Source organism: Leptonotus elevatus, chromosome 13 (assembly GCF_054856555.1).
Source record: "Leptonotus elevatus isolate MCC_2025b chromosome 13, RoL_Lele_1.0, whole genome shotgun sequence".
NCBI lineage: Eukaryota > Metazoa > Chordata > Actinopteri > Syngnathiformes > Syngnathidae > Leptonotus > Leptonotus elevatus.
The window spans coordinates 16304300-16330671 of NC_141251.1; the positions used below are offsets into that span (position 1 = coordinate 16304300).

Below are 26372 nucleotides of genomic sequence, written 5' to 3' on the forward strand. Positions count from 1 at the left end.
GTGTCGTCTTTCCTTCACGTTGCTGAGCTTGTGTTTGGGGATGAGCTCTGCAGTTGCCCGTCAGCTCACCCACTGTATTGCTCCGCCGTAGACTCTCCCACTGTGGTATGATGTAAATGAGTCTGGAAAGGAAGAAGAAAAGAGAAATGTGTACATTCTCTGTAATATAGCTTGGTTAGAGATAGATTTGCAAGATGGATTCTGGTATCACAAGGATTTAGAAGTATGGTTTGTTAATTGAAACCAAACCATAACTGCTTTGAAATTCTGGTAAAGGTCAGGTAGAGGAGAAAATTAACATATGATGCAAGTAATTTGAATCACTTTACAAGGTCTAGGCATTTACTGACAAGAAAATAGCCTTTTAATTACTCGATTTCTTTTTCAGCCCGAGAGCAGAAGGTTGGTGGCAGCTTCCTTCATGTGTTCCTTCAAGATGGAAGTCCTGCTGCTGAGCTTGGATGTGGCAGTGAACATGTTCTCAATGTGGCCACCAGCCAGATCATCAACAATAACAGATGGATGTCAATGACAGTTCGGTAAGAATCGCTTCCTTCACCAATGACCGTACTAATTTGATGTCACATGATGATATGTTTGGCTGCCAGTTAATATATATATATATATATATATATATATATATATATATATATATATATATATATATATTCAAAAGTATTTGCGAGTGTGTATGTATATATATATATATATATATATATATATATATATATATATATATATATATATATATATATATATATACATACACACTCGCAAATACTTATATACATATATATATATATATATGTATATATATATATATATATATATACATACACACTCGCAAATACTTTTGAATGTACTCGCCCATCAAAAATGTTTACTCCACATTGGCAGTTCCACACTGTCAGAGAAATCATCACTAATATATAATATTATATATATATATATATATATATATATATATATAATTTTTTTTTTCTTCTTCATATAGAAGCTCAATTCTAATTCCTCAGGTTAAAAGATGCTCACTCCTTTCATAAGATACAGTAACATGCATTTTTATTGCCGTTTATTAACTTGTATAAAGCAGCTATGTCCTAGCATTTGATTCTAAGCATTTGACTCTGTCTTAGTAAAATGCTAAATGTCTCTAAAGTCCACTTGTATTGTAAGATGTTTGTTTGGCTCTTTCTCATGTCGCTTTTAGTAGTAGTAGAAAGAAGGTGTTGCAGTCACGACTTGTACAGCTGGCCCAGGGCATAGGCAAACTAGGCGGGCGCCTAGGGTGCCATCTAGTGGAAGGGTGCCAAATTGCAGGGCAAAAAAAAAAGATACAAATTATTTTTCCCCCTCAGGTTTTCAAAAATAAAATATGTAAATGACCCTGCTATTATTTTTGTTTTTACATTTTTGTATTGCAGAATTGCGTTGTTTTATTGTGCTATTATAATATAGCTGATAAGGTAGGAAAAGGTCTCATAAACCGGCAGGAACTGACGTAAGTAACCGACGTACTGTGCCGTTAGTAGCACCGTCTTCCAAGTGCAGAGAAGACGTGTGCGCGCCACAAGAAATCTGATGTTTACAACTAATTCAGTGAACGATTCTTTAGCACCAGGCTGAGAAGGGAACGAGGTTCGAATTAGAGCAATGTTTCATTGTTTAACTAATGTTGCTATATTTCATGTTCATTATGTAATTTGCGGCATAGAGTACATAGTTATCGTTTTCGTCCACTGAAGTGTGCTAACACTCCTTGGTAAATATTTAGCAATGTTATTGCTCAAGATTCTGTTTTATTGACTAAGAATCTGTATTTCTGTATGGTTTCTTTTTGTTTTAAGGAATTTATAAAGGCAACAGGCAAGGTTAAAATGTTTATTTACAATATAAATTGTACTCAAGAGATTGTCAAGGCTATAAAGGGTAATAAATTAAGGCAATTCATTTATAGTATATGGTAGGGTGACCAAATGTGTTTTCTTTTGGGAGGACAGACCATTTACAGCCTGTGGGGGCGTCCGGGGGTTTTATAAATTCATGAAAATGTCCGGTTGGCGTTGCGTGACTATTAGAAGATGAAGTTTTAATGGAAAAAATATCTGCCTCAAATAAAAACCAAATGTCAAAATTTAAAGAAACATGGTCTACGTATATAGAATTTTTTAACCTAAACTTGGATTTTAATTCTGCCTGTTAGCGAGAGCCACAGCAGCGTTATAACTGGCATTGATGTTTCTGTATTAGGCAATTTGTAACTAATGGTTGTGTTTCCATAGTCAGGAACCCGGCTGCTGCCAGCGGGATCGAGCGGATTCACCTCCGATGGGCACCAGGGGTTGATATTCGGATTCACGGCATGCCAGTGGGTTAATTCTGTGGGTGCTGTCCCCCCTGGCGGGGAGTGGGCGGGTCTCCCCCTCTGTTGGCTGCTGGGTGGCGGCTGCGTCTTGGCCGTTCCCTGGGTCTCTTGGGGGGTGCTGCGTTGCGGGGCTTTCCCTGGTGTCGGGGGCGGCGCCGTTCCGGCGCGGTCCGTCGCTCTGGGCCCGGCGACGCGGTTCGGGGCCTGTGGGCCGCCGGGGTGCCCGGTGGTTCCCTCTCCCCTCCCCCTTCCTCCCCCTTGCTGCCTCTCCCTCCTCGCCTCTCCCCGCCCGTCCTCCGCCTCCCTGTCCCCTCTCCCTCGTCGCCCTTCCTCCTCCTCTCCCCCTCTCCTTGCGTCCCTGCCGCTGCCCCCTGCCCTTCTTGTCGTCCCCTTCCCTCCTCCCTTCCCCTTCCCCGGTACGCCTTCCTTCCCCTCCCCTGGGCCGGGGGCTCCATCCATGGCCCGGGTCTCGGTGCTATGGGGGCCGGCGGGGGTGGCTGGGGTTTGGTGTCGTGCCCGCCCCGCTCCGGTGGGCGTCCTGACACCTCGGGCGGGACCCAGTATCCGGGGGGCGAGCCCTATCGCCCCGCCGGACGGGTCCCATATGCCCGCCGGGGTCCTGGTGGGGTGGGTGGGGGCTTGGTGGGCCGGTGCGCCTCCTGCCCCCGCCCGGTTGGGGGGGGCCCCGCTGGTCACACCTCTTAACTCACTACACTAGGTTTGCACAATACACTTTTATAGACATATAGGGCACATAACACACTTTGGGGGGTGGGGTAGGGTGGAAACACCGTCTTCACCCTACAACTCCCCTCCAATTTTAATACACCACACAACTTGTGGGTGGGGGGGGGGGGGCTTGGGGGCTTGTGGGGGTGCCATCGGTTGGGGGCCGCAGTATAGAGCAGTGCTGCGGTCCCCTGTCCGTGTCGCCACCCGCCCCCCCCCCCCCCCCCCCCCCCCCGCCCTATCTATTTTTTTTAATGCACCACATACACTCAGCAACATGCTTGGGTGGCGGGTGGATCGGAGCGTGGGAATATCATTTCCATCGGCTCCGGTTCACCTGCTCCTAATTTTAATGCACCACACACACACACTTGTATATACACTGGGTGGGGTCACATTCACGGTTTAGGGGTAGAGTTCGCCAGTCCGCGAGCTGGCGGACTCAGTAACAGGGGTTAATTTTCACAAAGAACGCTGGGGTGACGACCGGGGCCTTCCCCCGCTGGGCCTGGGGTTCGGGGGTGTCGGCCGCCCTCCGGTGCCCCCATCTCCCCCTTCTGCCCCCGGTGTTCCGTCCTTCCACACGGCGGGGGGTGGGGTGGGCGCGGCTGCCCTCTCCGCTCCGCTGTCCGGCCCCTCTTCGGCGCCGGTGCCTGGGTGCGGGTGGTCCCCGGGGGCTGGGGGTCGGGGGTTGGGGGGCTGCCGGTTGGTCGGGGTGGGGTCGGGGGGGGGGGCGGCTTTGTTGGGGGGGGGCGGTGGTGGGGGTTGCGGGGTGGGGGGGTGCTGGGGGTGGGGGGTGTCTGGGGGATTGGGGGCATGGGGGCGGCTGGGGCTGGGTTGGGGTGGGTGGCGGGGGGTGGATGGGGGGCGGGGGGGTGGTGGGGGGGGCGGGGGTTGGGGGCCGGTGGGGTGCCTGGTGGGCCTGCAGTGCCCCGTCCTGCTGCGTTGGGCCGGGGGCGCGGGCCGTGTTGGGGCGGGGGGCGCTCCTGCTCCTGGGTTTGCTCTCCGGCCGGTGGCCCTGGTGGGGCCCGGGGGTCGTCCTTTGGCGCTGCCGCGGCCTGGGGGGCCCTGAGGTGTTGCGCTTGCTCTGTTCCGGCGGGGGTCGACGGCTCCCCTCTTTGGTGGAGATTTTCATGCATGCCAGATCCACCACACCAGCATCTACCGAAACTCAGACACAATCTGTTTCCTCCTCAGGGTTATTGAATCGGTGGAGGCTGGTGTCTCGGATCTCACGCGGCTTCGTCTGTCCTTCCTTCCTTTTCTCGGTCTCTCCGTTGGTCTCTTGAGGCCTCCCTGACTTTATGTTTTTTTGGATTTGTTGGGGTCTGGATGTTTCTTGGGCTGGGGAGGAGTTCTGGTGGGGGGTGTCTGGTCGGTGCTGGATTTCACCTTCCTTGGTTTTCTTCGGTCCCCTCGGGTCTCCTGGTGTTCGATTTAGGTGAACGGTATAAGATTTTTTTTTCTAATAGGTTTTCTGGTGAGCTAACAAACACACGCACGCACGCACGCACACACACATACTCACCCACACACACAAAAAAAAAAAAAAAAAAGTATGTATGTATGTATGTATATATGTATATATGTATGTATATATGTGTATATATATATATATATATATTTAAAAAAAAAAAAAAAAAAAAAAAAAAAAAAAAAAAAAAGAGCAATGATGATGACATTTCCGAATGAACAATACTGAGCTCTTAAAAAAAAAAAAAAAAAAAAAAAAAGAAAAAAAAAAGAAAAAAAAAAGAAAAAAAAAAAAAAAAAAAAAAAAAAAAAAAAAAAGAAGATGAAGTACACTGTGTAACTGCGACTGGTACCACAATTTCAATGCCGGGGCAAGTGTCCTCTTTTTTTGGAAATAGGACTATAGTCACCCTAGTATATGGCTTAAATATGGTAAAAGGATACACAAAACATACCATTTGAGTTATTAATGGCAATTTTTGTTTATTTGTATTATAGTAGGGGGGTCGTGGGGGGAGCGGGGGCTGTGGGCCGGTGAAGTGCCCGGTGGACCTGTCGTGCCCTGTTCTGCTGCGTTGGGCTTGGGGCGCGGGCTGTGTTGGGATGGGGGGGCGCTCCTGGCTCCTGGGTTTGCTCTCCGGCCAGTGGCCCCTGCGGGGCCCGGGGTTGTGCCTTGGCGCTGCCGCGGCCTGAGGGGCCCTTGGGGGTTGGGCTTGCTCTGTCCTGGTCGGAGTCGACAGCTCCCCTCTTTGGTGGAGGTTTTCATGCATGCCAGATCCACTACACCAGCATCTACCGAAATTCAAACACAATCTGCTTCTTCTTCTGGTCGTTGGTATCCCGGGGGGTAGTAAGTGATGTCTGGTCGGTGCTGGATTTCACTTTTCTTTCTTTTCTTTGATCCTTCCTCGGGTCTAATGACAACTTCACGACTCTAGCTGGATTCTGAAGTAGTATAGGTTTTAGGTGAATTAATGAGCACACACTCACACGCACGCACATATGCACACACACACAAACACATGCACATACTCACGCATATACAAAAAAAAGACAAAAAAGACAGAGAGAGCAATGATGATGACATGTCGAATCGGTAAGATTACCGAATGAACAATACTGAGCTCTCTCAGAAAAAAAAGGGTTGAAAGGAGAAGGAGGAAAAACGGGCCCAGGGTAGAGGCATGTATGTCAGTCAATCAGAATTGTCTATAAAAATAAACATAAAAATGTTGTTAATTTTCGTCAATTTTCGTAGTTACCCGTCAATTGTTAACAAAATGAGCATTTGTCATTGACCTCATTATTTGTATTACTTTTTATATGTATCTTACACAAATATATTGTACATAGTTTGAAAACATTTTGTAGTTAATAATGTCAACACAAATTGCACTAAAGAGTTGTATTGCACTGTACTTTTGCTATTTATTTGTATTTTTTGTAGTTGACTGTCTGGTGGGGGGGGGGGGGGGGGCTACAATCAACACTTTCGCTTAGGGCACCAAATCACCTATGGCGGGCCCTGCACTGGGCACCAAATCAAATGTATTCAATCTTAAAAGCGGCAGGCAGCAAATATAGACTGATGTCATCAGATTACAAGGGAAATTTTGTTTTCAGCGATACAGCAGCCGATTTGTTTCACCAGATTCTGAAGCATATCCATATGCTAATCCAGATAGAAGTGATGACAAAGTTTTAGTCTGAGTTTATGCAGAGAAGAAGAGGGAGACTCTGCCGCTGTGCTCTGTCTCCGTTTAGCCTTAATCGTGGAACAGTTGTATTCATATGCAAATGAGTACATGGCATCATGCGGTTATGTTTGAGCGGTGACGACCTGATTTTCTAGCATGGCCTCACAGAGTTAATCTGCTTTTTTACACACAGTTCATACTCCTCTGACTGTAAATAATAAAATGACTAATTGCTCGATCTCACACAGCTTCTCTTTTATTTTAAAGGTCCCCTTCCATCATAATATTTTTCCCCACTGTTTTATGCACATGTCAAAATGAGTCTGTGACATGGGCAAGCGTTTTTTCTTGTTATGCAATAGCCTTTGAAAGGCAAACTTATGTAAAATTGAGCAGATTTGAATTTGGTTCCGTTGTGGTGTAGAATCATGACTCATTATTCAAGTACATGCCAACTTCATGGTTGCTGCATGCGTTCACAAACGCTACAAATACATTTGCACACACACGTTGATCCGTTTCTTATGACAGCTGTGAGGAATAGCAAGGTATCACCATGTAAATGTGTCAGTAAAAAAATAAAAAAAATAAAATTCAGAGTATAGCGTACATTGAAAACCAGCCAGCTTCACAATCATCCATCCATTTTCTCTGGCTTGAATGCATCCCTAATATAGTGCTATATACCCACATATCATCAATGTTGTTGTAGGATTGTTCTCTCCGACTCTTATAAAATGTTGCCATTCATCCAAACTCATTACAAAAAAATTTAAAAACACACACACACTACCTGCTATGGCCTGTCTGTGGATCAGAAATGGCATGTGCTGCCAAAAGAATGACTAAATAAGTCTACCTTTTCTGGCATTTAAATGGGAATGTGTTGGATCAACATCCCAGCAAGCGCTGCAAAGAAAAAGGCTTTACCCTTTCTTTGTTGATCCATGTTGAGCTGTTATGCGCTGCAGTTTTTATAATGACATAATTGCTCCCACAAGTGGTTGGAAGGATGAGTGCAAATCAACACATTAAACAACGTGGAGGGTCTATTTAAATGACATTAAAAGCCCTCTGGTGAGTGATCTGCACAGCTGTTGCACCTGCTCTGAGCTCTGCAATCTTCCTTCTACTCTATCAACACAGTTTTGATGCAAAAACACATTTTCTAAAATTGTTGTTGCGCTCCCCAAAATCTCTGGCAATTCTGCTTTTTCAGTCAAGAATTTGGCACGGGGCTGTACTTGAATAAATCTCTTTGTCCTTTCGTTTCTGCTAAAATTGTTATACATGCAGGAAAGTATTGTAACCAAGATTGGTCGATTATTTGCACTTAATGCAAAATCTGTAATCAACTGTAATGTCATAATTTGTGCAATCAATCATTAACGTCATTGACCGGATTTGTGAAATAAAACATTACAGCAAGATTTACGCCGGAGTAGTTCTTTGATGCCATAGTATATATTTTAGCCCGGAAGCTTATCTGTTTTTTTCCTTGTCATGGTATTTTTTTATATATATTTTTTTGTAGGAGCAGAAAACCTCTGCTTCCTCAACCATTCAATCACAAAGTAATAGTGTTTGTGTATTTCTTTTCTTTTTTGACTGGTAAAAACTCAAAAAAAAAAATTATTAAAAATATTCTTTATGTCAGATGAAAATTCTAGCTATAGTATGTGTATTATATATTTAGTTTAAACATCTCTTTATTATTTTAATGTATTATTTTTCCAATGTATTGCAAAGGTAGTCAATTATACATGTATTTTCGATATGGCAGAGGGTGGCTGTAGAGTAAATATACAAGTTGTCTAAATGTCTCCATCTTCTGATCGAATCAGTGATCAAGTATTCTTTTTTTCAAACTTGCTGATTGACCCCAAAACTCCTGATCGCGAATAGCCTATTTTTTCTTTGAATATACAGTCACAAAAAAAGTTATTTAAATAGACATATTCCTCCATCTTGTGTGATTGAATCGGTTATCTTTTTTTTCTACTTGTGTTTAATTTGTGTGCATTATCAACAACATATTCAGACTGAAATAGTCCTACAATACATGTTGTATACCATGAAAGAATACATAATGAGCAGATAATCAGGAGATTTGAAATGCACACACAATAGCCATGAATAGCCTCTCTCTCTCTCTCTCTCTCTCTCTCTCTCTCTCTCTCTCTCTCTCTGGGAGTGTGCCATTGCATTTCCCCAGCACTTTTGATTTGTAGAGCTCTAATAGAACGTTACAGGAGCCAAGACAAAAGGCCACCACTGCACAACATTATTATTGCGCAACATAGAGTGTGCACAAGGGAGCCAGTGTAATTTTTCATTGAAGGAGGACATTTTTGTTGTTGGCAACGCTATTCATAATGGTACACTTTCCCTGTGTTTGTTTTTTGGCCAGTCAGCGTTTTGGGTGCTTTTTAGGAGTCGGTTGACTTGTATGTTTGGAAAACCGTGTTTAACATTAGCGTTGTTTGTATTGGCACAGTTGAAGAGCAATATGGACAATACATCCGTCTGCACAACAGTTTTTTGTAGGATGGTGAACTGTAGGAACCTGGCAAGTCATTTCTCAAATGTATGCCATTTTTCTCTTTTTTGTCTCTCTGCAGAGAATATCCGTCACATCCAGTTTAACTTTTGTATATCACTTTCTGTGATGGAAATTTTTGTGCTCAATTTGGTGTAAGTTTTTATTCAGGTGTATTGTTTGTATCCAAATTGGACTAATGTCTGCAACCTCTGGCACATCTTCATTAAGATGTTTACCAACAATGTCATAGCATATGGTACAATATGTTGTATGACAAAAGAACAATTTTGGGATTTTTACTGACCCTTTTGAAAGATGAAAACCGAAATTGTGGTAGCAGTGAAAATAATAGTGGCCATAATCTAGAAAATAATAAAAAATATGGAATCGGCTCCCTCCCTTACTGCATTACACACTCTACTGTTATCCATCCACAAGTCAAGTATCAAGTTTAAGTACCTTTTCAGTGTGTCAACAAAATAACATTACCAACATAAAACAATATCCACATACCCCTTTACCAGGGCTTGAAATTAACTAATACCCACCAAGTATAGTTGAATTTCACCTGTGACGGGTGACCATATGTATATTGAAATACAGTATGAACAAGAAAATATTAACATTAAATGTACTCACTACACAAACTTGTATTTGAAAACATGGCATTTTTGCAATCAAAATGTTTTTTATGATGACTGTGTATGAATGTGTATTAAAATTATCATAACTTGATTTGATATGGTTGTGAGCGATGATAACTTCATACTGAACATTAGAGTCCAATCTTTGCCCACTTTTGACAATAACTACAAGACTCCAAATTATTCTGTAATCCATTTTAAATTGCCATAAATTGTCTGCAATATCAACAGGTTACAGCTTCCATTATTTATTTGGAAAAATGCGGGCAGCTCATCTGCTGTCTTTTTGCAGGTGACAGTTTTTGATGCATTCAAGGCCAGTTCGGAAAAACATGTTACGACATGTCTCCGCCCACAACTACCCCCCACCACCTCGTTCAGTTTCAGAGTCTCATCTGAGTGGGCAGGCCCAAATTCCAGTTCATTGACTTTTTAAAATCCCATCTGACATTAGTCCTGTAAATGGAGTGATGTTCAATGCTACATCATTGTTTGTTTGTATATTTTCAAATCTCTCTCAAGCTGTGGCCATCGTGAGTGGAGTTTTCATTTTCTCTTTCCAACTGCCGCCACCACCCAGAAACTAACCTGACACAAGCAATAAGCCTGCTATCGTGTTATTGACCTGTCCAGTCTCCCCATGACCTTGAACATTCTACAAAATGAATGACTTGATGGATCATACAGCATGTGCACCCACTGCAACCCTGCAAAGTGACACAACGCCACATAAACAAACCCCACCATAAACCCGGATTAGAGGAAAGTCAAAAAGTAATCACTACTGTAATTAGTGCCCCAGTGAATAATGGGCAGATCATTCCTTTCGCAATGCAGCGTTTTAATTAGAAAAAGACAATTGATTACCTTTTCTAGCTACAACAATTGGCACAAGCCATCTTTTGGATTGTCCGAATGGCTTTTAATCACTTCATGAATGCTGAAGGAGTTACTTTAAGGAGCTGGCGCTACGCTATGAAGTTGTGCTAATAAGTTTATATACCGTGGCATCATTTGTATGGTACACATCTTACAATTTTTGACAGGTTATGTAAACCTATAAGCACAACTTTAGATTAAATACACATTGTGAAGTTTTCGGTCAAATTGCTTTCTAATGTGCTCATTATTTCTGTTTTAGCGTCAGTGTTTTGCCTCAGTTACCTTGAAAAAGTAACTTAGTTACTTTACTGATTACTTGCTTTAAGTTAGATTACAAGATACTTTATTAGTTATATTTTGCAGATACCAACAAACCTGCTTAACATAAAAATAACACCTGGTTTTGCAACTTAATTGGAAGTGTGTTTTTAATACTTAATGAACAAAGTTCGCTTTGATTAAAATTAGACAGCAACATTTTTGAACTAACATATCTATCCATCCATCCATTTTCTTAACCACTTGTCCTATTAAGGGTCACGGGGCCGTTGGAGCCTATCCCAGCTGGCTTCGGGCAGTGGGCGGGGTACACCCCGAACTGGTTGCCAGCCAATCGCAAGGCACACAGAGACGAACAACCATTCACACTCACAATCACACCCATGGACAACTTAAAGAGTTCAATTAACCTGCCATGCATGTCTTTGGAATGTGGGAGGAAACCGGAGTACCCGGAGAAAAGCCACGCAAGCACGGGGAGAACATGCAAACTCCACCCAGGAAGGCCAAAGACCAGACTTGATCTCACGTCCTCTGCACTGGGAGGCAGACGTGCTAACCAGTCAGCTAACGTGCCGCCTGAATTAACATAATTATTCTTAATTTTAATCAATAGTGAATCTTTTTGGGATGACACTGAAAAATGTGCTACTTATTTTTCATTTAAAGGTGCATTGTGCCGTTTAAAAAGGTAATATTAAAGCTTTTTCTACGTCATGCATGCTCCACCAATGCCCAGATGAGTACGAAGAGCCCTGACTGTTTTACTCTGACTGCACCTATCAGCTTTTATCTTCCCTATATAGTAAAGTGTGAGTTGTTCTTGCCTCATTTGAAGTCATGTCTTCGTTTGTCAACTGTGGCTGTCGCTTTAAGATCGTGTACGAACCCGCACACGCACTATGAACGAGCCTGACACACATGCTGCAGTTACTCTTTGGGCCAGAGGTGGCAGTCGCGAGTAAAGAAATTACTTTATTGACTTAACAAAAATACTCCTTAACATATATATCTATTAATGTTGTAATGGTCAAAATGAACAATTCTAATGTACATTGTTTATAAATAGAGCGATTACATTTGGGGACCTCCTGCAGTCACACAAGTTAGTGTGACTGAATGAATACTGCCCCATAATCCTTTTTTATTTTTTTATTTTTTTTTATCATAGTGTTATTGAAGCTGCGTAGATAACACTTTTGACAGAACACAGTGTGCAACAAACCTTGTTTTTAGCTGACACAAAATCAAAATAATGACTGCAATCTTTCTCCTTCCCCCTTGCTGTTTATTAACACACGAGTGTGCTGAAAACAATGATGTCACTCCCTCAGACATGAATATTAATTTGAATGCTCACATTTCACTACGTTCAATACCAGAGTTCACCTTTCTGAAGTGCTCTATAATGTGTAGTTGTTTTTTGTTTTTTTAGTGACTTTATTGAGTACTATTTTTCAATAAAATGTGTGTGCTGTTTACGTCTTGTCAATTCTTGCTCACTAATGCATCCTGTAGGCAGTCAACTGTAATTGCCTATAGTGGTATAAAAAGACACTCTCTTTGAAATTTTGGTGTAACCTGTACATAGAAGTATAATTCTACAAAGTAACTATCAGGGGCATTTCAAGAGTAGCTGTAGTAGGAACAGAACAAAATAATAACCACACGCAGTACATTGTACACATACAAATACCAAAACGCAGCAGTGCAGCAATAAGATGGCGTCACTGCACCAGAACGCTCAGTGAAGGATTTAGTCTGCATGCCGATGAAGTTTGAGTGCAACTGAAGTCGATAGTATGCCAGTATTGTAAGAACTCAGTTGTGATTTAATTCAAACATTAATAGGAGTCAAATCTGGTGAGGGAATGTAACAAGTGCCGGGTGTCTTCCTTGTACATTTAATGCATGTGACCTATTTACACTCCCTGCTCGCAGGTATGAAACGCCACTGAGCGCAGTCGCTCTACCCACAGACAGAACGAGGTGCTAAGTGAGCTGCAAATTATGAATTCACCACTAACAGGTTCCACATTATGGTGTGCTTCTTGTAAGGTTATGAAATATGATTAGAATAATAAGCCTTCATCAGCTGCTGGGAAGTGTTGCAAAGAGTTAGTGAGCAGCGTTTTACTGCCATCTGTCGCCAAAGCCTTCGGATGTTTTATGCAATGATAACATTTTAATGATCCAATCTCATCATTAATTATCTGGGGGGCACCGTGAAGGAGGCGTGTAGAGGAAGAATTGTTTTGACAACTTTAATACATACTTTTGTGTCAAGGTGCAGTGGCCAAAATATTCAAATGCAATCCCCAAACAACAGATTTTATTTTACATTCAAAGAGTCTCGATTGCAGTGAATTAGTCACGTAGCAGAGTCCAAATGAGGATGTCTGAGATGACAAAAAACAACAAGGTATGATTAGAGAATTAGCCAGATGAAGTAATGCATAAGTAATGAGTGTAAATAATCACCGCCATATTGTGCTTGTGTGTACTTAGAGAAAATGAAATATTCATACATATGTGTTTGTTTACCTCAAGTGGCGCTAGTGTCGGTCCTGCGAGACAGAGCGCCGAATGGTGCACGAGGGAGGAAATGACATGCCTTTTTCTCTTTTGTTTGAGTAATCGTGTCTTTGTCGGTGTTGTATTTCGACACTCATAGGCCACAACATTAGGAACAGCTGCATTATATCCACTAAAAAAGCTGTAGCGCAAATTTTGCATTTACAGAGATGATAACACTCACTTTTGATTGGCACTGTAAGCAAGGTATTTTGTTGTTCATCCTTCACACATCTCTACAATAACTAATATTGATCTATTCAGGGTCTTGTCAGATTACTTTATTGATCCCTAAGACGATGATTCCCTTAGTTACAACCCATCCAAGAAACATAAAAACAACAATAGCTAACAGGAGACAGAACTGGAAGGCAGGTGGGTCACCTTTCAGCGCCCGAGTTTCTGAGAAAAAAATATACAGAAGGGGAAGGGGAAATAAACAAGGCACAGTATGAACCTGGAAAAAAAACCTCAGCACATAAATCCAAAGACATTACAACAGAACTCTAAAACTTGTACGTGTGGGCGGAAGGTAAAAGGGTGGTAACAAGAATAAATGTAAGTCTGTGTCAAATTGTCCCACCCGGCACGCCAAAAACGTCTCGTTGCAAGGGAGATGGCCTCACTCATAATTCATATTGTAAAACCACTTATTCTGCAAATGACCATTCCATCAAAATAACACAAAAACATCACAGCGGAGCAATCAAAATGAAGCATATTGCTGTATCTTTATAAATATTCAGCACAGCTCTTGTATTTGACATCACTGGTTTATGCAGGTTTGCCTAATGTGACCAGTGAGTGCGTGCTTGCATGACGCAGTTGCATGGATAATGGTGATGATGATGAGGAGGAGGATGAGGAGGATGGGGGTTGTGAGCACCTGCAGGGGAACTATTCCTCTCGGCTACGTGGCTACCAGATGATGTAAAGAAGTAATCTTCATGAATAGTCATCTGTGCCTTAGAGCAAGACCAATGTAGATTAGCGTGGCGGAGCATCCAATGCGCTCACGAGTAAAGTCGTATCATCATGTTTGCTTAGTGAACATGCTCTTTGGGTCTCACAGGGAACATCTTGGCTGCATTAGCAGACGCAATACAAAAATATACTATCAAGAAAAATGCTCGAACCAGATTTGCTGTGTACCTAATGGATTGTGAAAATTCTCAAATTGCCTTTTCGAGGTGGGAAATGTGCTTGAATTTTGGATGTGAAAGTGCCTTTAAGTGTTGGAGATTAGTACTATTTCTTTCAAGCTGTTGACTAAAAAGTGTGCTGGTCGAATGATCAAACGTACATAAATCTTGTGTGTTTTCTGTTAATTTATTCCACCGAAGCAATTACTACATGCACGTCCAAACAGTGGGTTGCGTTATTTTTAAATCTTTCACGCATGTGGTCATCAATGTGCCACAATACATCAACATGTGTAGACAAGAAAAATACTTATGAATTTCCTGACTCTGATTAACTTTACCTTTAGTTGTAATATGTGTGGTGGCCTGCAAATCAACATTTAAAAAAAAACAAATTTAACAAGAGATGGTCTGATTGTTGCCATGTCATTATTAAAGCATATGTTTTTTTATTGAACAACAGTTTGGACTGGGAATAATAAGAATTAGCAGTAGTTGTAAAGAGTACTTGCTCCTGGAAATATTATTTTGCTGCTGGACTCCCCCTTCAGCAATCAAGTAAATTACTTGATTGAAATTAATTGCACTAACAAGGTTAACAGAGGTGACGTAAGTAAGATATTGGACATTAGGAGTTCATGGGGAAAAACGGTCCTTGTTTTACAACTTAATGAAATATTAATAACGACCAAGTTATTGTTTGCGTCCCTACAAAAAGTTCCCATTCTTGGTTGAGGCCCTAGCTAGCTTATGTGCATGAACCAATGAAGCCTGCATGGATAAATGGCAAAACATCTTCTAAGACAATCTCAACAGTCCAGTTACGATCCATTTAATGTCCCGAGAAGACATCCCAGGGTGACTATGAGGAGTGCATTAAGTGGGAAATAAAAGGTTGCTGTGTGAAGCACTTCACCACCAATGGTTGTAAACATGCAACCTTTTGGTACAAATGTTCTTTATTATATTCATTTAATATTATATATAACAAGAACGTCTACTGTGATTGAAGGCAGTGGGATTTTATTCATCATAATGTGATAATGAAAAAATATGCTCTGATTTTGTTTTTATTTAAAAGGCTAAATATTCCCAAGTATTGGACTATTTTCTGCAAGAAGAGATTATGAAAAGAAAAAAAAAGCTTGCTCAAAGCATTCATGTCATCCCATACATGTGGTATCTGATTATTGCATCATCATTATCAAATTTATTGTTATTATTTCGTTAATCCAGGTGTGACCGACATGGTAACCCTTTTGAATATGTGGTCCTTTGTTTGTTTGTTTGTTTGTTTCTGTTTGTTTGTTTTTGCTATGAAACTTCACCTTAACAGAAAGTTTGACATATGTTCAATGAAAACAGTTAATTATAAGCTATAACAATGTTTATTGTGTTGGTTTTGCAATGTTAAACATAACGGTTCAAATTGACTCATAAGAATATAGAAAAGTATTTAAAAAAAAATGTAATCAATAGACAATTAAAATGGTTGACTGACGGATTTTCAATTAAATGTTAATTGTTTATCGGAATCTTTTTGTCAAATTAAACACAGGCCGGGTCAAATTGACCCATTTTAAAGTTTAAGAACTACAAATTAGTTAACTGACAATTAAAATGATTCATTTTGACATTTTTATAAGCTATATTTCATTATCAGAACACTTTTGGAACACTAAATATGGCCTGGATCAACCTTCAAAGTTAAACAACTACAAATGGTAGTATTTCATGATGAAATTTTAGTTGGTAAAAATGGTTCATTTAAAATAATTGCAATGAAATGGGTTGATAATGTTTATTGGGATGCATTTTTATAGCTTGGGTCAAATTGACCCGGGAAGATTACTACTGTTCCTGAGAAACCAACCTAACAGATGTTGGTATCAAACGGGTAGCCCACACAAGCCAAGTGAATCTAAGACAGACAAGCTAACCACTATCCGACCATGCTGCCAGGAATTTAAACGTGAAAACCTTGTCTATATTGTAAATGTATTTTCCCATTATGTCTTAAAATAAACATGTACTGTTCTTGTACATACATGGCACTCAACTCTAAATTGTAATGACATCAGAGGTGTCCTGGCTGTTCCTTCATCATAATAGATTAGCGACGTCGGTGATCAGGGGTTGCCATGGAAATGACATTTATGCAGTCTGCTTTTTTTTCCTATTTTACAAAAGGCGTATGTTAAATGACTTATTCTTCTTTAATAATTGACTTGTGTTATCAGACAAACTAGGAATACACAGTGCAGAACAATGACGCATTACTCCCGAGCAGAAGCTTTTTTTAAATGTGTGTGGCATCGCTTGTAGAATCTCATATATAATGCACACCGCTCTTATTGCATATTATGTACAAATGATGAATCGGAGAGCGGAAATCGCTTGACTTTGCCAAAGCTGCCTTAAGACACAAGTAGACCAGCTACTTAACATTGTGACTGCAACATTAATGACTGGTACAAATGTACATTTCCCTTGAGATGCCAAGAGAGGGTCAAATTATAAAATCATCCTCAGACTCATTAGCTTTATAATGTATATCTGCTTCGTGACCCCATTTTTTATCATTAATTAATCCCGGATGACATAATGAGCGCTGTGCTTTTCTTTTATTGTGTGGTGATAACATTTTTTGTATAGTACATGATGATCTTGTAAAACACTGTTATATCTCAACATCATCATAACGCTAGAAATAACCGTTATTTTTGGCCTTATTATAAAAACAAAGCTACGGAAGCTGTAGCCTGCTTTGGTTTGCCCATCCTTGGCTTTCGGTTACAGCTTGGGCTCCAAATGCACCATTGCTTCCTATACCCAATCCAGCAGTGCATAAAGTTTGTCGTAAACTACTGTGTAATGTATACATAGCGAGTTTACAGCGTAGTCTCAATGGTCACATTAGTAGCTGCATTACTGCATCTGCTCTGTCTATCTCTGCATAATATTTTCATGCTTTGCTGGATTTATTGTTCGATATTGTTGGTTGAGCGCGGTCTGATGAGACGCTTCTTCGCTTACTCTCTCTCTCTCTCTCTCTCTCTCCTTTTAACAGATACAATCTGCCCAGCGGCAAACAAGCAGGGTCATGTATGATTGAAATAGCAGTAAATAATGGCCCGGCACATCGTCTTCAGGAGTCTGTGTCACTGCCCGTGTCAGAGGTAACATGACCTGCCTGTAAATTCCACCCCTTGAACGAACACTTAGGTGTTTTTATTCATTGGCATTGCTCATGTACAATTTTAAAAATGGTTAATACGTTGTGTATAATATGTTTAGTAAAATAGACAGGATGTTCAAGATTTTTCATTGTGGCCCAAAGTTCCAACGTATTTAATTATCTTTTCATTATATTTTTCATACTTGTTAATTAACATAAAAGTGGACAAATATGGTTACCAAATCCAAATGTGATTGTATATTTTAGTTCATTGATATATACATTTTATAGTAAGTACTTTGTAGTTATTTGAAATTAAATAGCATACTACACAGTTAAAATTAATGTGAAACATTGGGTCAGATTTGTGTTGTGGTAATTTGTCTGCCATTAGGTGGTATTAGTGTTTCATGTTGGACATTAGTTACAGAAACACAACATTGTTCTTTTCAAATTCAGAGCAATTTGTATTTGGAACATGAAGCAACTTATGGACTCCAGGCCATTTTGTTAATTGTAAATTACAACTAGCCACCAGTCCCCACAAGTGCATGTACTGTATATATATCCAAAAGCTACAAGAAATGGAACTGTATTTCATATTTCAAACTATATTATTGACTGTTGAGCTGTTTCAAAATGACTGCTGGGAAAGGCATCATTAAAGCAAGAACGCTATTCTATGATGGCCGCACATTATTATGCTACCCTGTATTAACGTTTAGCTGTGACAAAATTTTTGACAAGCAATGGAAGTAGCACCAGGCTGATTTTTACCTGCTCATCTAGCTGGTCTGCCTCATTAGTTTGATTAACAGCACTCACATTTAATTTTAGATGAATATATATTTTTTCCTTTTTAAAGACACATAAAGGAGCTCGACCTTCCCACAGGCTCAATATGCTGCACCACCCTTAATGTGATTTATGGTTTTCTAATTTGAGGATTTTTTTCTTCCATGTTAATACCATTTACATGATACAATACAGGTATGTTAATGTACGGTGGTTTCTTAAGATACAAGTTTCTTTAAAACAGTGACTATGCTTTTAACTCAAAAGGCTTGTATCTCAAATCATATTTTCCCATTGAAATGTGCAAATAAAATATGCATGGTAGGTTAATTGAAGATTCTAAATTGTAGGTGTGAATGTGAGTGTGAATGATTGTTGGTCTAGTTGTGCCCTGTGATTGGCTGGCAACCATTTCAGGGTGTACCCCGCCTCTCGCCCGAAAAACAGCTAAGATAGGCTACAGCACACCCATGACCCTGGCGAGGGTAAACAGTTCAGGGAATGAATGAATTCTATATCTTGGAAGCTAAATGTATTATATACAGTGAAAACAAAGCATTGAGAAAAGTGTTTTAAAAACCGGCACTGTTGAAGTTGGTGTGGTCAATTAAATTAGTGAATGGCAGCAGTGCAAGGAAGTCTTTTTTTCACCGTGAAACTGTGAACTTGAGTCGACTTTATAAGCTGTCAAGTGGTGCATTTGTTGTGTCAATGAAATCTGATGGCAATAAGCCAACATCTCAAAAGATTATTTGGCCATGCGCCTTAATGCCTCCCTCCATTGCACCTCGCCGGAAACGCCATCATCAAGTCATGATGAATGATATTTTGGAGGAACGTCACAGTCATACAAACTCCAATGTGACATGTTCACACAGTTCAGCTTCGCAATATTCCATTCAGTGTAGCGCATCAATTCCCACAATGGTCTGTTTGTCTATAAAGATGTTTATCGTCAGTGAATGCCTCATTTTTTTTCTTTTGCTGAGACAGAAAATACGTAGCAATGACTTGTTCACAAAGACTCCACTAGTAAGATTTATTTTTATTGTTTGTGACATCCTGGCACCCATAATAACACAGCAATGCCAAATAAAACATCAACTTTTCTCATGCATAACACTCAAGATTGGCGTTTTAAAGTCCCTGAAAATTAGCATTTTTGGCTGATATAAAATACATTTGGGTTTTTTGGGGGATTACAAACTTCTTAATCACCTTGCTATAGCACCTTTATCGTATTCATCTTTTAAAAGGAAAATTTAGGTTTTGAGAGGGTGTCATTCACTTGAATTGATTAGTATAATGTTGTTCAACTATTGTGAAGGAAAAATGGAAAATCAGGTTTACCTGTTAGACATTTATTAAACACTAGACAAAAAAACGAGAGAAGACACTCAGTTTTTTTTTTTTAGAAAGCTCAGGAGGAGAGACTGCACTGCCTCCATGCAATTCACCACTGCACTCTCTAAAGAAAGCCCTCCTCGTCCTCTCTTTTTAGAGTTTTTCACGCCCCTACACTCTAAAGACAGTTGGGTCACAAATAACCCAACTATGGGTCAAAAATGGACTGATCCTCTACTCTAGTCAAGAAGTGGGTCTTTTAGTGTAAAATAACTCATACATTTTGATAAGATCCTTTACTTGGGTCAAAAAATTTGGTCATTTTGTATAAAACAACCCAGAAATTTGGGTCAAATTAAACAATTTTTTATCCATAATTGGGTTACTTTTGACCCAACTGTTTTTAAGGTGTAGTACATGGGCGTTCCAACACTAAGGAGTGGGGGAACAATGCATATTTGGAAAATAGTGTACATGTTTGTCTGTGTGTGTGTGCATGTGAATGCTGAGTACATGTGTGGTCAAGTTTGCAATCATTTGTAAACAGACAACAGGCGCGTCTTAGCGGACTGGCTCAATCCATTCTGGTGGGTTAGATGTTTTTGTTCTTGTGCTTTTATGAGTCATCTCCTATTAATCAGCTGTTAGATACGGCTGCCCGAATCTAGCTATGTGAATGCGAGTGTGAGAGCAGAGCAAAGCATTCTTCATTGCAAGCAGAAGCAATTCTTCATTGCAGCAAATAGTAAAGTGCTTATTCATGTGATAACTTATTGTACAATTTTCCAAACAAAATTGTAAATATTGGCAAAATAAAATATCTAATTCATCTAAACTTTGTGGAGAACAGAAATGCAGAAGAGCTGTTTTCATTGTGTGATCCCCCACTACACTATTTGTGGTGTGCAATGGGGAAAAAATTGACACAGACCTCAAAAGAGGGCCGCTTTTTCCTTGTAGACATTTTTTTTAAATACAAGAAGCGAAAGTCACCACAAACTATCATCTATTTTGTATTGTTATTTTGGAGCTTCCAATGCAAATATGGAACTAGTCACCAGAAGGAGTCATGTGACCTTCAACAAGGATGATCATCGAGCAGACCCGTGAGCCACCATTTTTGGGTGCCCTGTCCCAAGTTTTAAATTGAATGTAATGAACAATGGACACTAGGGGATTAAATAAATCAAACTAAATATGACTTTTATGTGGTTACTTGCTCCACCCAAAAAATTATCAGGAGAATTTATTTATTTTCTGGAAAACAGTCAAATTTGTTTTCCTTTTCCAACACTTTCAATTCCACACTTCAAATTAAATTTTACATTTCAGGTCTATTTATTATATTATATTATATTATATTATATTATATTATATTATATTATATTATATTATATTATATTATATTATATTATATTATATTATATTATATTATATTATATTATATTATATTATATTAGACTAGACTAGATTAGATTTATTGGTCCCCGTAGGGAAATTCATCTTCACTGACTATGTACATTTCAAAATGTTTCATGGTGAAAACAATTCGGGCTACCTTAAGTGCAAAACGGTCTTTAAATTTAGTGTCTCTCTACCGCTTTTACTTCTGATGCCAACTGCCTAGCCAAGTTACAATGAGTCAAAATCTAAATTGATGAGTGAAAGTACAAATGAATAATATGACAGATTAGTCCAAATCGGCTCGACTATCATCAATTTAGCGTCATCTACAAAAAAAAATCTGAAGTCGTTCAACCCCATGTACACATTCTCTCAAATCCATTATTAGGAGTTTCTAACTGAAAGCATTGTGGATCATTAGAATAATTGACTTCTGTAGACGCGACTCATTTGCGGCTGTCCTTCAAAACACATATTTCACTGCTTCAGTCCACACCTCTCCTCGTTCACATTTTACTGGAGATGAGTGACCACAACACAAAACACGCTGAATAGGAAGGCTGATGATTTTTCAAGTTAATTTACAGACGCAAACTTAAAGGGAAGTCATAAAACATAATAATGGTAAAATGTTACTCTAATGGCCAAATATAAAATGTGGCATCCTCAACAGACTCCTTTACAGAAGTTCACAACTCACATAATCCAACTGAATAAAAATAACATATCTCAATATATTATTTGTCACCATCTAAAATCCACATTAAGCTAATGAATGAAGGAAGTGCTTGCACGTTTTATACACTTTCCCAACAACAATATAAATATCAAACATGCCCATTTTTTTCCGAAGGTGATTTATTAGTCATAATGGACCATTATAGCAGCATAAAATCCAATATGTCTTGATAGAGGCATCAGTCTGCAATGTATGGCAATAAAGGAGTAATGAAGAGACTATTTAATATCACGGGTTAGGCCAGTCAGTCGGATGTATATGATAGGAAATAGAAAGAGATCTTTTGCTACAATTCTTTCTGCAGCTCTATTTGATCATAATTAGCAATTTCATATAATTAGTTTCAATAAATTAATTCCCAATTACCTTCACATTAAAGAAAGCCTGCGAAATTGATCTGTATTTGTATCCCTCCTGTTCTATCAGGGTGAGCGTGTGGAAACATCGGTGGTAATTTTTCTTCTCATTCCTGTTTTTACAGTCGCAGCAAAGCAACAAAATGAATGGGGCCATATATATTGTATGATTCAGTGTGATTTAATAAACAATATTCATGATCACTGGCTTACTACCTTTTTTTATTTTGCAGGGAACATTTGGGCCTATTTTTCTTGGGGTTGCTTCCCCCCCTCGGGAATTGCATGACGGGCTTGCAAAAGGAGGATTTATTGGATGTATCCGGCACCTTGGGGTCAACTCAAAGGAGATTTTCCTGGCGGGTGAGGCTGTGAGAGGGAGAAACATCAAAAACTGTGACCCACCTGTTTGCCAGCACCTTCCGTGTCGCAATGGAGGGACCTGTGTCAGGTAATTACTCCATCAGTGAAAGATGCTACGTAATCAATACAAATTTGTCCATTTTGCATACATCTGCCTACTCTGTAATGATAACGCAAATGTGGGAAATGTCCTCCTTCCTTGCCACGTGCTCCTTTTTCAAAGGTTTGTGAATCAGTCAAGTAGATAAATAGCTTAATCCTGCTATTGAATAACAAAGTAGAATTGCACTCAGAAAACCATCCTTATATCTTCTTTTCAAGAAACACATGTAATGTAAGAAGGTGCTCCATTTCACTTTCTCAATGGCATAGAACTGCTTCTCTGCCCTCAATTACTCTGTGATCATATTTTTTTTTATAAAGAGTTAAGTGCAAGGATTAACATTTTAAGCACCTTTAGTAGTACAACAATGAAACAAATCTCAACGATACATTCATAACACCCTTGGTCCCGAAATGCATTCAAAGTGCACAATTGCCACCAACTTGAAAAACTAACAGTGAAGCACAAGTTTTAGGGTAATTTAATTGCCCAGTGGCAAAGAAAAGTATATATAAATAAATCTATAAAATATCATTGTTGCCATCTAATTGCACACAAATCAGAAAGGAAAAAAAGGTTTTAAACAATTCTTCAAGTATACTTTTGATTAAAGAGTCCAAATCCTCTGACAATCCTTTGATATTCAGTCAAATGTGAACACTTTCTAATGTCCTTAGCACTCCGTCAAACAAATTACCCTCATGAGTAAGTAAAATAAGACACTGGAGGAGACAAATCAACATGCATTCTTTCCCAAATGTAAAAGAGTGCTGACACCCATCTTGAAAAACTCCAAGGCCCACCAAGACCTTAATTCACAACACTGAGACCAGTAGCAGAAATTCCGAAAAACTGTGCAGCTTTCATAACCGTGTTCCAGACATACTATATATGCAAAAGTGAGCACACATTTTGAACAGAAAATATGGAAAGTTTCTGTTTGTTTGTCTGATTGATTAAATTGCTAGCAAGTAGGGATGTAACGATAATGGCAATATTGTGATATCAAAACTGCCACAATACCGTTATCGTCATGTCACGATATTAAAAGCAGCACATCTATTAAAAAAGTCAGGTTGATTTCCATTTGTGCAGTTCTAGCACCCTCTGGTGGCTAGTTTTTCAGTCTTCTTTTCCTTTTGGCTTTTCCCTTCAGGGGTCGCCACACCGAATCAGTTGCCTCCATCTTACCATGTCCTCTGCATCCTCTGCTCTCACACCAACTACCTTCATGTCCTCTTTAACTACATCCCTTAACCTCCTTTTTTGTCTTCCTCTAGACCTTCTGCCTGGCATTTGGAAACTCAGCATCCTTCTGCCAGTATACTCACTCACTATCTCTCCTCTGGACATGTCCAAACCATCTCAATCTGGCCTCTTTGACTTTATCTCCAAAGCCTCTAACATGTGCTGTCCCTCTAATGTACTCATTCCTGATTCTATCCATTCTTGTCACTCCCAAAGAGAACCTCAGCATCTTCATCTCTGCCACCTCCAGCTCTGCCTCCTGTCTTCTCCTCAGTGGCACTGTCTCCAGACCAAACAACATCGCTGGTCCCACCACAGTTTTATAAACCTTTCCTTTCATTTTAGCTGAAACTCTTGTATCACACATCACACCTGGCACTTTTCTCCACGCGTTCCAGCCTGCCTGCACACGCTTCTTCACTTTTTTTCCACACTCTCCATTGCTCTGGACTGTTGACCCTAAATACTTAAACTCCCCTACTACTCTTTTCTCCCTATAACCTCACTCTTCAAATTCGGTCCCTCCCATTCACACACAGATACTCCGTCTTGCTACGGCTAACCTTCATTCCCCTCCTTTCCAAGGCAAACCTCCATGCCTCTAGCTTCTCCTCTACCTGTTCCCTGCTCTCACTACAGATCACAATATCATCAGCAAACATCATAGTCCATGGAGAATTCTGTCTAACGTCATCTGTCATCCTATCTATTACCATAGCAAAAAAGAAGGGGCTCAAAGCTGATCCCTAATGTAGTCCCACCTCCGCTTTGAACTCCTCCGTCACACCTACAGAACACCTCACCACTGTCTTACAGTCCTCATACATGTCCTGCACCACTTGAACATACTTCTCTGCCACTGCAGACTTCCTCATACAAAACCACAGTTCTTCTCTGGGCACCATCATAAGCTTTCTCCAGATCTACAAAGACACGATGCAGCTCCTTCTGACCTTCTCTGTACTTCTCTATCAACATCCTCAAAGCAAATACTGCATCTGTGGTACTCTTTTTTTGGCATGAAACCATACTGCCTCTTGTTCGGCCTTTGCCACTTCTACTTTCACCTTACGCTGCATTTCCCTGTACTCTTGTCTACTTTCTTCAGTCCTCTCATTGTCCCACTTCTTCTGAGCTAACCTTTTCTGGATCCACTTCTGCACCTCCTCATTCCACCACCAAGTCTCTTTATCTCCTTTCCTTCCAGATGACACACCAAGGACTATCCTACCTGTCTCCCTGATCACATTTGCTGTAGTTGTCCAGTTATCTGGAAGCACCTCCTGGCCATCCAGAGCCCTTCTCAACTCCTTCCTGAAAGTCATACAACACTCTTCCTTTTTCAGCTTCCACCATTTCGTCCTCTGCTCTGCCTTTGCCGTCTTTGTCTTCCTCACCACCAGAGTCATCCTACACACTACCATCCTATGCTGTCTGGCTACACTCTCACCGAGCACTACTTTGCAGTCGCTGATCTCCTTCAGATTACAACGTCTACACAAGATGTAGTCTACCTTTGTACTCCAACTCCACTCTTGTAGGTCACCCTATGTTCCTGCCTCTTCTGGAAGAAAGTAATAACGACAGTAATTTCCATTCTTTTTGCAAAGTCAACCACCATCTGTCTTTCTGCGTTCCTCTCCTGGATACCAAACTTGCCAATCACCTCCTCATCACCTCTGTTTCCTGCAACATGTCCATTGAAGTCTGCACCAATGACAACTCTCTCGCTTTTAAGGATGCTACCTGTGACGCATACCCATTAACAACAATGATCGTCAGACCTTTGATTCCCAGCTTCAGGCTCATCACTCTATCTGACACTCTTTTTTACCTCCAGAACATTCTTAACAAACTTCTCCTTCACGATAACTCCTACTCCATTTCTCTTCCTATTTACACCATGATAGAACAACTTGAACCCTGCTTCTAAACTTCTAGCTTTGCTCCTTTTCCTCCTGGTCTCCTGAACATACAGTATGTCCACCTTCCTCCTCTGCATTATGTCAACCAGCTCTGTACCTTTTCCTGTCATAGTTCCAACATTCAAAGTCCCTACTCTTAGTCCCAGACTATTGGTGTTCCTCTTCTCTTTCCTCCTACGAACACACCTTCCTACTTTCCTTCTTTGACCAACAGTAGTCCAGTTTCCACCGGCACTCTGTAGGTCAACAGCACCAAAGGTGGTCGTTGTTAACCCGGGCCTCGACCGATCCCGTATAGAAGTCATTTATTTGATTTGCATATTTGATTTGGCCAAAGTTTTACGTCGGATGCCCTTCCTGACACAGCCCTGTGTACTTATCCAGGCTTGGGACCAGCACAAGAAGACACTGGCTTGTTCCCCCTTGCGGCTACATTGGTGGCTAGTTTTTCAGTGCAGTTTAATTTTCACAAGGCATGTTTTGGCCTTTTATGTTTAAAATCCACGCTAATGGTCAGATGAAGGGGAACGTAATATGCTTGTGAATCGAGTCAATATGTGGACGAACTCAATGTGTGCGTGCATTAGCAA

General features: G+C 40.4%; 1 protein-coding gene across 1 annotated transcript in view; it reads left to right on the forward strand.

Annotated features, from left to right (window-relative positions):
* Nucleotides 1-26372, forward strand: part of eys (EGF-like photoreceptor maintenance factor) — a 209318-nt gene that overhangs the window by 145649 nt on the left and 37297 nt on the right. The window contains exons 41-43 of the mRNA XM_086093363.1: nt 389-539; nt 17398-17506; nt 22377-22594. Of these exons, the coding sequence (XP_085949489.1) occupies nt 389-539; nt 17398-17506; nt 22377-22594 (478 nt within the window). The remainder of the gene's footprint in view (nt 1-388; nt 540-17397; nt 17507-22376; nt 22595-26372) is intronic.